Consider the following 14,563-nt stretch of genomic DNA (forward strand, 5'->3'; position numbering starts at 1 on the left):
CAAAAATTTTCTTGAGTCACTGCTGTCTTTTGTGGGGATTTCATAAATATATACATATATAATAAATATATGTTACACATTATATAAATTTATTTAATATATCAAAAGTTATATATTACACATAAAATGTATATATGATATAATATATTAAAATGTAAAATATATTTATCATTATTAATTTTATTTACATTTAAAATATATTCATATTTTAAAATATTAAAATATACTCACATTTTAAAATATTAAAATATGTTCATATTCTAAAATAGTAAAATATATTAATATTATTTTGTTATTTTATTTTATATTATAAAGTATAAAAATAAGATTATATAAAATGATAACATGTTATATATTATATAAAATTATGACAAATAAGTTGTGTATTATATATAAATTATAATAATTATATGCCATGTATTATATAAAATTATAACAAATTTGTTACATATATAAAAACTATAACAATAATGTTACATATTATATAAAATCATAACATAAATACATGCTATGTATTATATAAAATTATGACATAAATATATTACACATCTAAAATTACAATATAAATGTTACATACTATATATGAATTATAACAAATATGTTACATATTATATAAAATTCTAACATAAATATATTACCTATTATATATAAGTCATAACATAAATATATATTACACATGTAAAATTACAATAAATATGTTAAATATAAAATTATAATGTAAATATCACATAACACAATATAAAATATAATTTATTATATATATTTAAATATAATAGATGACACACTCTCTATATATACAGACACACACAGATAACTCGTAAGAGTTAGACTATCCTAGTGGTAACATAACACTTGGTAAAAAAATTGGAAAGAAATGTTAATTTTTTTTCTTCATAATTTCTCTTATTCCTCCTGTAGAGGGCATAGTAGGCTGGTAAAGATTTTGTCCTTATTTGCAGGACTGGTTTAAGATTTCACATCTGCTTCATGGTGTCATCTTTTCTATTTCTTTGTGCCAAATCCTCCAATGCAAAGGAGTCCAGCATTTTGCTAATATGGATGATAAATTACATTCTTTAATGGAACTATTTAGATTCATTTAAGGAATAGCCATATGAAGGGGGGGGGGGGTTGCGAGGGATCTTTTAAACCTTCACAGTGAAATTACTGTCCTGCAGCCCACCTTTCAGCATTCCGAGTTCCACCTCTGACTGTTCTCTTTGATGAATATAATTGGGGTTTGCTCCAGCTGCTCTTAACAGTTCCTCTTGAGTGTGAATGCTAAAGCTTAATTTTCTCCTTCAGGGTTTCTCTTCCAAACATCTCACTTCTAATTTTTAAAACTAGATTTTTCTTTTCCAATCCAGTATTCATTTCTAACAGAGCGCATATTTAAGCACACTTGAGCTATTCCTTTTAAATTGAAATATTTAAAATCTTGATAATTTAGAAACCACTCTAGCCTTACTTTGAAAATCTCAGTAAATTATACTGTGTTCGAAAATGGATACAATTGCCTAGAACATTTAAAAAAAAATCATGTGAGGGGGCAGCTGGGTAGCTCAGTGGATTGAGAGCCACGCCTAGAGATGGGAGGTCTGAGTTCAAAACTGGCCTCAGACACTTTCCAGCTCTGTGACCCTGGGCAAGTCACTTGACCCCCATTGCCTAGCCCTTACCACTCTTCTGCCTTGGAGCCAATACACAGTATTGATTCCAAGACGGAAGGTAAGGGTTTTTATCAAACAAACAAACAAACAAAAAAAGCTAGTTCCTTGTTCTCAAGTCATTAATTTATGTAGTATATTATCTTAGGGGAAAAAAAATACCTTTCAATTATCCACAGATGAAGCTACAAATGAGTTTACCACAATTATATGTACAGGTGGTTCTGATGAATGAGAGAAAAAAAATTATCAAGCACTTTCTATAAGATGGACATTGTGCTAACGTGTGGAAATACACACAGAAAAGTGAGACAATTCCTGTCCTCAGAGAGCTTACATTCTGGAGAGGACCAAATGAGATAATAATTGTAAAAGACTTAGCTCAGAGCCTGGCCCATATACATTTTAGCCATTGATTTTTTTTACTATTAAAAGAAGATGACATAAAGAAGGAATTAGTGATTAGGAAAGGAAATTTTGGACTGAACTCAGCAGGCAAGTGGAGCCATAGTGCAGCCAATTGACAAGCCCTTCACGGAAGCTTTAGGGTACTGGGTAACTGGCATGAAACCCCAAAAGAGGCCATAAAGAATTGGATATGACTGAATAGTAATAATTATTATAATCTTTAATAACAACCTGCCCTCTTCAGAAATGACTTTTCCTTTTCCCTTGGACTTCACATAGCACTTGTTTATTCCTATGTAGTGTCCCCATCATGCTTTGTTTTCTTTTATAGTTATTTGTGGTAAATGTTAAATCTTTTTAAATTAGATTTGAGGAGAGAGTGTATGTTATTCATCTTTGTTTTCTCTGGTGCCAACCAAGCACTATGGTCTCTTTCTTATAGGTGAATAAAGGAAAGTATTTGTGATCTTACACTAAATTTCCTCTCAGATTTGTGGTGAAAAAAGCAAACAGTAGATAAGTATGAGTTTAGATGCCTATATGTGAGTCGTTAAAGTTTAGGTTCCTTGACATCTAACCCTGTGATCTGATCGCTATTCTCTTCTCTCCAAAATTTTCCTCTTCTCCAATCTATCCTTCACATATCTGCCAAAATAATCTTTCTAAAGCTCAGGTATGACTAAGCGACCCTTCCACTCAAGAAGTTCTAGTGGCTCCCTATTGACTCTAGGAAAGAATTTGAACTCATTAACTTAATTTAAAGCCCTATAATAATCTGGCTTGAGCCTACTTTTCCAGATTTATTCCACCTTTTTCCTATTCATATTTAATGCCTTCCAGAAAAACTAGACTTGTTATTCCCAGAACATGGCATTCTTTAGCTGATCTTTGAACCTTTGAACAAGTTGCAAATGCTAGAATTTATTCTGCCCTCATCTCTGCTTCTTAGAATCCTTAACTTCCTTAAGGTTCACCTACCAGAAATATTTCCTCATCTCCTTGGTTGTTAGAACATTTTCCCTCTTCAGATGACCTTGTGTTTACTTATATGTTTACATCTTGTTAGGCAGCTAGGTGGCACAGTAGATGGAGTATTAATCATCATCATCATCATCATCATCATCATTATTATTGTACTCCACATATATAAGAGGAGACTATGAATATGGTGGTATGTAAATTGGGTCTTCCAGCATACATGGGTCTACATCTCTTCTTGTTTAATTGTTTTTCAGTGGGGTCTAACTCTTCATGACTCCATTTGGGGTTTTCTTGGTAAAGATACTGGAGTGGTTGGCCATCCCTTCTCCGGTTCAGGATTTCTCTAGCTGCCTCTTGGACATCTCAAACTAGATGTCTCATAAACAACTTAAGTCAACATGTCCAAAATTGAACTCTGTCCCCAAATCCTCTTCTCTTTCCAACTTCCCTGTTTTTGCAGAGGGTACCACCAGAGTCCCAGAAGCCCAGGCTCAAAATCTAGGTGTCATTGTCAACTCTTCATTCTCTTTTATTGTGCCCCACCACCCCCTGCCATCTGTTGCCAACTTTACCTTTGCAACTCTCTCTTTTAAGCCCATTTCTCCCTTCTGACACTTCCACAGCCTTGATGCAAGTCCTCATTACTTTATGCTTGGCTTATTACAATAGCCTTCTAGTTGTTCTCCTTACCTAACCCGATCCATCCTTCACTCAGCTGTCAAACTAAAGCACAGGTCTAACCTTGCCACCTCCACATTCAATCCATTCCCATGGGTCCCTATTACTTTCAGGAACCTTTATAAAATCATCTGTTAGCTTTCAAAACCTGGTCCCTTCCTACCTCTCCAGTCTTCTTACATCTTATTTCCCTCCATGCACTCTCCATCCCGTTACACTGGCTTCCTTGTTGTTCACATATGACACACTGTCTCCCAGCTAGGGATATTTTTGCTGGCTGTCTGCTATACTTGCAAGTCTTTTTCTTTCTCATTTCCATCTTCTGGCTCTCCTGACTTCTTTTAAGTCTCAGCTAAATTCCTAGTTTCTGCAAGTAGCTCTTTCTAGTCCTCCTTAATCTTAGTGCCTTCCCTTGAGATTATATCCGATTAAATTTGTTTGTACATTACTTTTTGCATTTTATCTCATTCATTCAAGGGTGAGCTCTTTGAGAGCAGGTTTTTGGGGGTGGGGTGGGGTGGGAGGAGGTCTTTTAAGAATTCCTAGCACTTAGCAAGGGGCCTGGCCTTTAGGGGGCACAAAATGCATGCTTATTGACTTGACTAGGTTTGACTGAAGCTCTCTTCCTTCAACCCTAGTCCCAGGATCTTTGCCTGTGGCTTTTGGGATTTAGAAGTGCTAATCTTCAAATTTTGGGAGTGTGTTATAAATAGAAAACATTTTTTAAATTTTGTTTCAGGAGAAGCTCATAGCTGAAAGGAGAGTTCCCATTCTGCAGAGCCAGCTTGAAGAATACAAAGGTATCCTGGCCCAGTTACAGATGCAGAAATCCAAGCTACAGACTGAGGTACCTTTCCTTCCAATCTCCAGAGACATTGGGGTCCCCTTTTACTATCAGGACACTAATAAGAGCATTAAATAGCGACCTAATTCTCCAGTGCTCCCCATGCTTCTTTAGACTCAAGATTAGGAGGAAGTATATAAACGTTTTGATTTTGATTCAAGACTCCATTTTCTTTTGGTATGCCCCAGTCTCTCCTTGTGGTGGTACCAAGCTTAGAAAACATAATTATGCCTATCTTCTCTTCAAGCTGGAAGTTTGGGTAAAATAAACAGTGTGTGCACTTCACTGTGAATCAAGTTAGTTTGGAAAAACAAGAAATCAAAGAGATGTTAAACTTTGGTTCATAGAATTTTTTCTTCCTTGCCAGCAAGCTTTCCTCCCCAGTTTCTCCCTCTGCTTTTCTTCATTCTGTTTTCATATACAATTCAAAGACTTCAAACTTTAAGATAAAATAGCACTGAGAATGCTGCCATCTCCAAAAGGGAAGGGAAGAAAATACGGATTTATATAGTGCCTTCTACTATGTACAGGACACTGTGCTAAGTCCTTTATATACATGTTGTCTTATTTGACCATCCCACAAACCCTGAGAGATAGGTGCTATTATTTTCCCCATTTTACAGTCAAAGAAACTGAGGTAAACAGAGGTTAAGTGACTTGCCTAGGATCACACACAGCTATTAAATGTGAGACTGGATTTGAACTCAGGTCATTCTAACTCCAGGTCCAGCACTCTATTCCTTATGCCACTAACTGTCTCAAAATGGAAGTCAATACAAATAAAGAAACCAAATCAGAAAATTTGGTTCCAATTCTAGGTCCCTTTAAGACTATCGTTAAATCATGAATAGGAAGCAATCGTATTGTTCAACATTAAAGTCAAAATCATTCCCTAGAGGGATTAGAAACAGGCTGGGGGGAAAAAGGGGAAAGCTTCACTTGTACAATTGCGTGAATGGGTCTGCTGTGTCCATTGACTGTACTTCACAGAAAATGAATCAGAGAATCTCAGAGTGGGAAGAGTGCTCAGAAGTTACACAGTCCAACCCGGACAGGGATTCCCTTTAATCATATAGAGTCCTATTACTGCTTATACAGCCAGATCACCACTCCAGAAGTTCAAGGAAAAAAAAGTCATATTGCTGGTATTAAGAAGATGCAAGGGGGCAGCTGGGTAGCTCAGTGGATTGAGAGCCAGGTCTAGAGATGGGCGGTCCTAGGTTCAAATATGTCCTCAGACACTTCCCAGCTGTGTGACCCTGGGCAAGTCACTTAACCCCCATTCCCTAGCCCTTACCACTCTTCTGCCTTGGAACCAATACAAGGTATTGACTCCAAGATGGAAGTTAAGAGTTAAAAAAAGAAAAAAAGATGCAAGTATACCTAGTGTTTCTTTTGAGAGATGGTATAGTATAATTCTCATCATAATGCTATATATACATATTATGTATATGTATATGAAGTACTGGGTCTCTATGGGATTTATTGTAAGATTTAAAATTGTTGTCTGCCATAAACTTTGGCAGTTAAAAGAGTTGGGGTCATAAACTGTAGTGAGTTAAAATGGTGGAAGATATAAATTATGATAGATATAAGAGTGGGTGAGTAAATTTGACCGCAGAAAATATGTTTCACTACAGTGTCTTGGTTTTTTAATCAAATATAAGGTGGTCGCCAGGGAATATATTCCCAATCAGTGAAATATACCCAAGTTAACTGGGTTTTATAGAGATTTTAATTAATACAAATGTGGAATTAAAGAAAAGAGAGAAAGAGAGAAAACGGAAATAAGTATGAAGGGCCTTAAGCCAACATGGCCTAGACCTGAGTCTTAAGAGAGAGAGAGATCAATCAGTCAGTCTTTTCTCACCACAAGGTCTGTCTAAGCAAGGATTCTAGTGACACCAGGCCAGCTCCATCTCAGCTGACTTCATCAGAGAGAGTTCCAGCTAGAGTCCTCTTCCAAGAGCTTCCCTTCTCCAGAGCCTGTCTTAAGAGATTCTTCCCAAGCGATCCTCATCAGAGATTTCCCCAAAAGGATTCTCATAAGAGATTTCTCCAAAAGGATTTTTTAAACATTCACAAGTCTGAGAAATTTCAAGATTTACATTATGGAACTATAGGCACTATTTATCATATATAGGAACTATAGATATTTATATGTACACAAATATACATATATTTATCTACACATGTGTATATAGACATAAACATGTAATCTATGTAGATATATTATAGGTATAATCTATAAATACGCTCTATATATAATACACAATCTATGGATTATTATAGACACATAATCTAGGTATACACTATAGATTATATAAGATATATATACATATAATCTACAAGATTGATGTATATATTATAGATTATATAATCTATCATATAAACAATCTAGTATGTGCATTATATGTTGTTATAATATATAGAATATAATCTTTATATATGTAATATATAGTATAAATATATATTATATATCTAATCTAATATATCTATGTATTTGTCTGTTTATCTCTCCATCTCTCCATCTGTCTATCTATCTATCTATCTATCTATCTATCTATCTATCTATCTATCTATCTATCTATCTATCTATCTATCTATGTATCTATCTATGTATCTATGTATCTATGCATCTATCTATCTATCTATCTATCTATCTATCTATCTATCTATCTATCTATCTATCTATCTATCTAATCTTTATGGGATTTGACGAAAGGCAGAGGAACTAGTAAGGAAAGAGGCCTGAATACTCCTAGAAATAAAGAGAACTGAGAAAAGATACAAAACTAAGAAGGGTAATGTTGTTATTACTTTTACAATTTATTATTTAATTAAACTATTATTATCAAAAGAGCACCATCTGACAGATTCAATGCCAGAGGAGTTATATACTTAGGAGGAAAAAGCGGAGCTGAAACAATTATTACTGTAGCCAAGTCATTAGTCTGGATTGAAACGCTGTAGCGAATCGCAAGTAAATACATTTTTAGTAAATGATTTGGCGCCACCTTGTGGTCAGTTTTGGCAAAGCTCTATGTAAACAAAACAGCTAGTAGTTCATAGATTTAGAAGTCAAAAAGCGGGAAATGGACAGCATTGAAGATCTGAGCACTCTAGTCAATGCAATGACCAATCATGGTTCGAGATCATCAGTGATGAAGAAGGCTTCTCACCTTTCCTAGAGGAGGTGATTGATTAAATGTGCAGACTGTGACAGTTTTTAGGTCCTGGCCAATGAGGGGAATTTGCTTTGCTTGACTATATACATTTGTTACAAAGGCTTTGATTTGATTTGATTTTTTTCAGCAGCAGTGGGAAGGGGGGAAGTGAGTGGGAGGTTTAAAAATCCTTGTTAGTCGAAAAAAAATTAAAATAAAAAAGAAAGGGTCCAGGGACATTAAGCACCTAATATGTGTCAGGCACTAGGTTAAGTGCTGGTGTTCCAAGTACAAAAGAAGAAAGTTCTTGCCCTCAAGGAACTAACAATTTAGAAAAGACAACAAATAAAAGAAGCTGAAAAGGAGGGGAGAAATACCTCCTAAAGATGGAGAAAGCCAAAGGAATGTAGCCACGAGGAAAATGAAGAGATGTCTGGCCTGGATATTATTCTGAAATGGAGTATTGGGAGAGTTCTTCACTCACTCTCCAATTAGAGGGGCAGAGGGTACTGCTGACGTATGAGTGCCATGGCTAAGGTTTTCTTTGACAATAATAGGTTCCTGATGGTGAGGTTTCTGGGGGCATAATGGAAAAGTTCAAAAAAGGGCAGTTGGTTAGGGAAATGAAGAAATGAACCAAGATTTGTACCTATGCTCTCTAACTCTCAAATCTAGCACTTAAATAATAGTTTTATTGTTGCCTTTGTTTTTTATACTGAAGTCAGTATCTCAATATCCCCCTTTGCTTGCCATGGAAACTTTCCTAGTAACAATGAAAAACAGTCCACCCAAAAGTGACCGGAAAATTATTGTATTTGATATCATATGCATCATGGAAGTCTGACATTCTGGTTCTAGAATCTCCTACTTACTCTAGAAAGAAAGAAGAGTCTATTTCATTATCCATTTTCAGGGACCAAAGTTGATCACTGCTTTATTTCAGCACATGTTTTAAAAAATGTAACTTTAATTTCCTTTTTCTTTTTGTCAATTATCTGGCATTTTTCTTCCTTTGACCCCTGCTTCCTCCCCAAAAAGGGAAAAACAAAACTCTTATAACCAGAGGCATGAGGATAAATGCTGAACAATTTATTTCAAACAAACAAACAAGCAAACTATATATGGGGCAGCAAGGTGACTCAGTGGATTGAGAGCCAGGCTCATAGATGGGAGGTCCTGGATTCAAATCTGGCCTCAGATACTTAAAGCAGGAAGGCTGGCCCGCAGCCTTCCCACAAAAGGAAAGATAGAAAGTTGACCTTGGGTAAGGACTGCAGCCAAGGAGATGGACAAGAAGCAGACAGATACACATGTAATATTTGACAATGGAGCTCCACAGAAAAGCCTTCCACTACTTAGCTATCACGAGGACATGATACCGCTAAGCAGCCCTAAATTAACAACAGGTGGATATAGGAGTATAGAGATTAGCTGAGAGGAAAACCCAGTCTTTTAGAGTGAATACTCTAAACCCAGACTGCTCTGGCTAGAGAATTAGGATGATAATAAGGAAAGGTCTTTGGAGAGAAAAGGAAAGATAGAGAGAGGAAGTTAAATAGTGAGCTTAGCCAGAGGCTAAGTTGCAGGAAAGACAGAGATAGGTGAGAGCTGATTCGGTAAGAGAGCTGGCCTTCCGTGGAGCTCCTATTTATTTCCATTGAGATGCAAATGTGCACAATACATAGGGATGAGTATATAGTGGATTACCATTGGTTAACAACAAGGTATAGGTGTGGTTTGTCTCAGCCAGGTAAGCACAAAAAGCTTTACTTGCCATGCACAAGACTGAGCATGCTCTCTTCTAAGACAATCTTTACATTCTAACTGTTTCCCTTGTCCATAGATAGGTGTGGACTGCTACAATACTTCTTAGCTGTGTGATCCTGGGCAAGTCACTTAATCCCCATTGCCTAGCCCTTACCACTCTTCTGCCTTGGAACCAATATTTAGTATTGATTCCAAAATGGAAGGTAAGGGTTAAAAAAACAAACATACTAGATTTTTCTCCAAACCTTTAATTTAAATATGTGAATCTTTATATTTCAAGCATGTCTTATAAACATATTGGATTCTCCTTTCTAAACCATTGTACTATTCTTCTCCAATTATAGGTGAGTTTATCCCATTCACATTTATGATTTTTTCTTTCTCTTTATTTTCCAATGGTCTCTAGAATATTTTCCTTTTTCAAAAAATCCTTACCTTCCATCTTAGACTCAATACTATGTATTGCTTCCAAGGCAGAAGAGAGTTAAGAGCTAGGCAATGGGGAGTTAAGTGAGCTGGCTAGGGTCACACAGTTAAGATGTGTCTAGGCTTTTGAACCCAGGACCTCTCATCTCTAAGGCCTGGTTCTCAATCCACTGAGCCACCTACCTGCCCTCTCCAGCATATACTTCTAAAGTCCTTTTAAAGTTGGCATCTGAAACTTTAGGTTACCTAGTTTCTCACCAAAATACTTAGAAAGAAGCATATTATTTATTTTTAAATAAGTCATTTTAAAAAATCACCATAGCTTTCCAAGGTAACTCTTCCCCTTCCTCCTAGAGAGCTATTTCATATAACAAATACTAACTTTTAAAGATTTTTTTAAACATGATTTTATTTGGTCATTTCCAAACATTATTCTTTGGAAACAAAAATCATTTTCTTCTCCTCCCCCCCACCTCTCTCATAGTCGACACATGATTCCACTGGGTATCACATGTGTTCTTGACTCGAACCCATTTCCGTGTTGTTGGTATCTGCATTAGAGTGTTCATTTAGAGTCTCTCCTCTGTCATGTCCCCTCAACCCCTGTATTCAAGCAGTTGCTTTTCATCGGTGTTTTTACTCCCACAGTTTATCCTCTGCTTGTAGATAGTGTTTTTTAGATCCCTGCAGATTGTTCAGAGACATTGCATTGTCCCTAGTGGAGGAGTCCATTACCTTCGATTGTACCACAGTGTATCAGTCTTTTAAAGATTAAACAAAATTAGAGGAAAAAAATCAGCATATCTATCTCTTGGTACATAAAGTATGAAAATGTGCATACTGTACAGCACTTGTGGACCTCCCATCTCTACAAAGGGAAGGGGGATAAGTATTATTTAAATTGTAACCTTCAGGATTCTTTCATATTTTTTGCATACTATACTCAAGTTTTTAGGGCTCTTTGAGATTTAGTTAAAATCAGGAAGAACTTCAAGTCTCTTAAATAAGCTGCCATCACTGTCAACATCATTGTCAGGTCTAGTTCCTCTGAGCTCTAAAAAGAGATCATAGGATTGTCAATTGAAAGCTGGAAGGGACCTTAGAGATCATCTGTCCAACCCCCTTAATTTAGAGGCGAGATGAAAAGCTTGACTTCATGTTTCTGTTTCTCTTTTGCTGAGAAATAATTCTTACCTTTTGAGCTTTAAATTCCTCATGCAATTCTCCATGCTGTCCTTCAAATTCTTCTGTTCTTTAGAAGCTTTTGCTTTGCAGCAGGCACAATTTTGTCAGGATATTGTACTAGGCAGTGTGGCTTAGTGGACAGAGCAGTAACCTTGGTGGATGAATGATCTGGATTCAAATCCTGGCTCTGACAAATACTGGCTGAGTTTCCTCTCATGGTCCTAGGCAATTCTGTGATTATGAATTGCAGGACAATTAAAGACCTACATTAGTACAGGCATTTCCTTATTGCTACTTTTCTACCATGAAGAAATCATAGGTCTAGATCCTTTTTCTTTGCATTCCACCCTCCACCTCTCCAAAACTCACACCAAAAGCATAGCAAGCCCTACATATACTCTCACTCAAGAAGTTAGAGTGTATTGTCTGAATTTTGAGGACACGCATATTCATTTTACATCATAGTTGAATTCCTGAGTTATTTCAGGCACATCTGACTTTTTGAGACTCCATTTGGTATTTTCCTGGCAAAGATACTAGAGTGGCTTGCCTTTTTCTTCTCCAGCTCATTTTACAGATGAAAAATCTAAGGCAAACAGGGTTAAGTGACTTGCCCAGGAACATACAACTAGTGTCAGAAATTAGATTTGAATTTGGGATTTCCTGATTCTATGCCCAACACTATCTACTGTGCCACCTACTTGCCTCTAAAAAAATGGTGTATGATCCACTTTTTGTCAATTTATTTAAAGGAATTATGCTGAACACATTAAAAAAAATGCAGGGAAACAATTTGCATGTACAGATCCACCTTGGATAATGCACTCACTTCAAATTGAAATTTGGAATTTTTCTTTATTAGATTCTTTTCTTCCAGGGCATATCTGAACTTCAACGCGTCTTTTGTAGACAGGGACAGTGCTATGAATACTGACCAGAATCTCGTGGAAGATTCTGGTCATTCATGGGCATTCCAGCTCATCTGTCTGCCAGATGAAGAAATGAGACAGAGAGGAAAGGTTGAGGTATTCAAATATGAGTCTGGCAGATGTAAATAGCCCAGATTTGCCAGGCAATAAACATTTTAATGAGTTCTTCATAAGAGAAAGTTTTCAGGTTGTAGCTACTATGGCAGTAGGAAAGTCAATCAAACAGAACACTTTCCCCCCTGCATTCTTTTGTCTATAATTGTTATTTGGTCTTGGTGATTGTGTGAGTGGATATTTTTATTAACGGTTCTCTTTTCTATAGTGTTTTAAGGTTTGGAAAGTGCTTTTCTCATAGCCATTTTGTGAAGTAGTCCCTGCAAGTATCATTTCCTTCCCTCTAGTTACTTCTCCTCCATTTTACAATGAATTGAAAAGTAGTGAAATAAAGTGATTTGCTAACAGTCAGAACTGGGATGAGAGCCCTAAGGGGGGGGGGGTTGGAGCTTCCCCTGCCCTCCCTCCCCCCAGTATTTAAAGGGCTCTGACTTGGCATATAACCCTCCAGCAGAGTTTAAAAAAAGCCAATCAATGATTGTTTGTGACTCAAGCTACTCAATCACTAATTAGATACTTAATAAGTAAACATTTGCCAGACAGTGATAAGCAGTTAGGATTACAAAAAAAAGACATAAACAGTGCAGGCCTTCAAGGAGCTTATATTCTAATGGGGGAAGATAGTATATGCCCATATAGAGAGTGTATATTTATAGATATGAAAAATCTATACATATATATTTTATATAGGTATATTTATATATGCCCACAGATAGATACAGTTCTATTTATATATTAGTATATTGTTGTTGTTGTTTAGTCACTCAGTTGTGACTGACTCTTTGTGACTCCAGGGACCATAATGGCAGAACAATAATGCTCATGGAGTTTTCTTTTGCTATTTTCCTTTCCAGTGGATCTTGGCAAACAGAGATTAAGTGACTCACCCAGGTTCATTCAACTAGTGAGTGTCAGGATTTGAATGCTGGTCTTCTTGACTCCAGGCCCACATCTCTATCTACTGAGCTACCTAGCCACCAATATATTCATATATATATGTATGTATATATGTATATGTATATAAATATGTATGTATATAAAATATAGATACAAATTTACTTTCCAGAGGAAGATGATGGTAGTTGGGGGAGATTGTGAAAGGGCTCTGGAGGAAGGTTGTTCTTGAAGGAAGACAGGGACTCTAAGAAGTTAAGATGAAGAAAGAAAGAATTCCAGGCATGAGGAGAGCTAATACGATGTCACAGAGATGGAATATTATGTATGAGGACCAACAAGAAGGATAATATGTCTGGATAGTAAAATATGTGGAAGGAAATAATGTGTAAGAAGTATGGAACAATAGAAAAGGTAGAGTTTGGGAAGAGGAGATTATATTTATATTTAATCCCAGAAGTAACAGAGAGAGAACAGGAGTTTATTGAGTAGAGGAGTGACACAGTCAGGCCCGCTCTTTAGTAAAATATTGGCTGTTAAGTGGAGGATAAATTAAAGTTTGGCACCTAATTATCAGGAATAGTTCAGCAAAATGGGAATTTGCCAGATGGTACAATGAGGTGAATTTCTCCCCTGCCCAGTTTGGCTCCTTTTCCTTGTGTAAGTGTCTTGCACCAGTGTCTTGAGGTTTTGGTCCTCTCATCAAGGTGTGCTTTCCAACTCTCTCAAACCACTCCATTATGAGTGGTTGCTTCATCTTTGTAACACTTTGTAACACTTGCCCCAGGCACAAAAACTCCTGGTTCTGGGTCTGCCTGGCACTCAAACTTTGTCTTTTGATTGTGAGACAAGTGTTCTACCCTAGTATTCTCTTCCCCAGTACACCTGTGCATTTTTTTTTTAAACCCTTACCTTCCCTATTGGCCTTGGAATCAATACTGTATATTGGCTCCAAGGCGGAAGACTGGTAAGGGCTAGGCAATGGGATTAAGTGACTTGCCCAGGGTCACACAGCTGGGAAGTATCTGAGGCCACATTTGAATCCAGGACCTCCTGTCTCTAGACCTGGCTCTCAATCCACTGAGCCACCAGGCTGCCCCCTTACACCTGTGCATTTTTAACTGAACTAAACACACAAGCAACTCTACTTGGCAAAAGTCAAGAGGAATTGGAAAATTCCCAAAATTACTTTAGGATAAAGACAAAATAAAAATAAAAGATAATTTTTCCTTCATTATTATAATGCAATAATCATAGTATATATATTGCGTATGTGCTATTAATTCTTCTGATTTTCTTCAGTAATTAGACCCATATTGGATCCATCTGGTCCTAAAAAATGTTTTAATTTCCAATAAATAGACATTTTAAGGAGTGTTTTTAAAAAATCTGACTTATCAAGGCTTAATTTATTAGATAATTTTTATGTATATGTACATTTTGAACAACATATTCAGGTATATTTTAATATTTTTCTTATCTATGAGATCCAAAATGGCACCA

The 14,563-nt window shown here is 36.4% G+C and overlaps 1 protein-coding gene across 1 annotated transcript in view; it reads left to right on the forward strand.

The window, feature by feature from the left end:
• Positions 1 to 14,563, forward strand: part of BFSP1 (beaded filament structural protein 1) — a 55,994-nt gene that overhangs the window by 30,503 nt on the left and 10,928 nt on the right. The window contains exon 5 of the mRNA XM_056813858.1: positions 4,474 to 4,581. Within this exon, the coding sequence (XP_056669836.1) occupies positions 4,474 to 4,581 (108 nt within the window). The remainder of the gene's footprint in view (positions 1 to 4,473; positions 4,582 to 14,563) is intronic.

Source organism: Monodelphis domestica, chromosome 1, assembly GCF_027887165.1.
Source record: "Monodelphis domestica isolate mMonDom1 chromosome 1, mMonDom1.pri, whole genome shotgun sequence".
NCBI classification, from domain to species: domain Eukaryota; kingdom Metazoa; phylum Chordata; class Mammalia; order Didelphimorphia; family Didelphidae; genus Monodelphis; species Monodelphis domestica.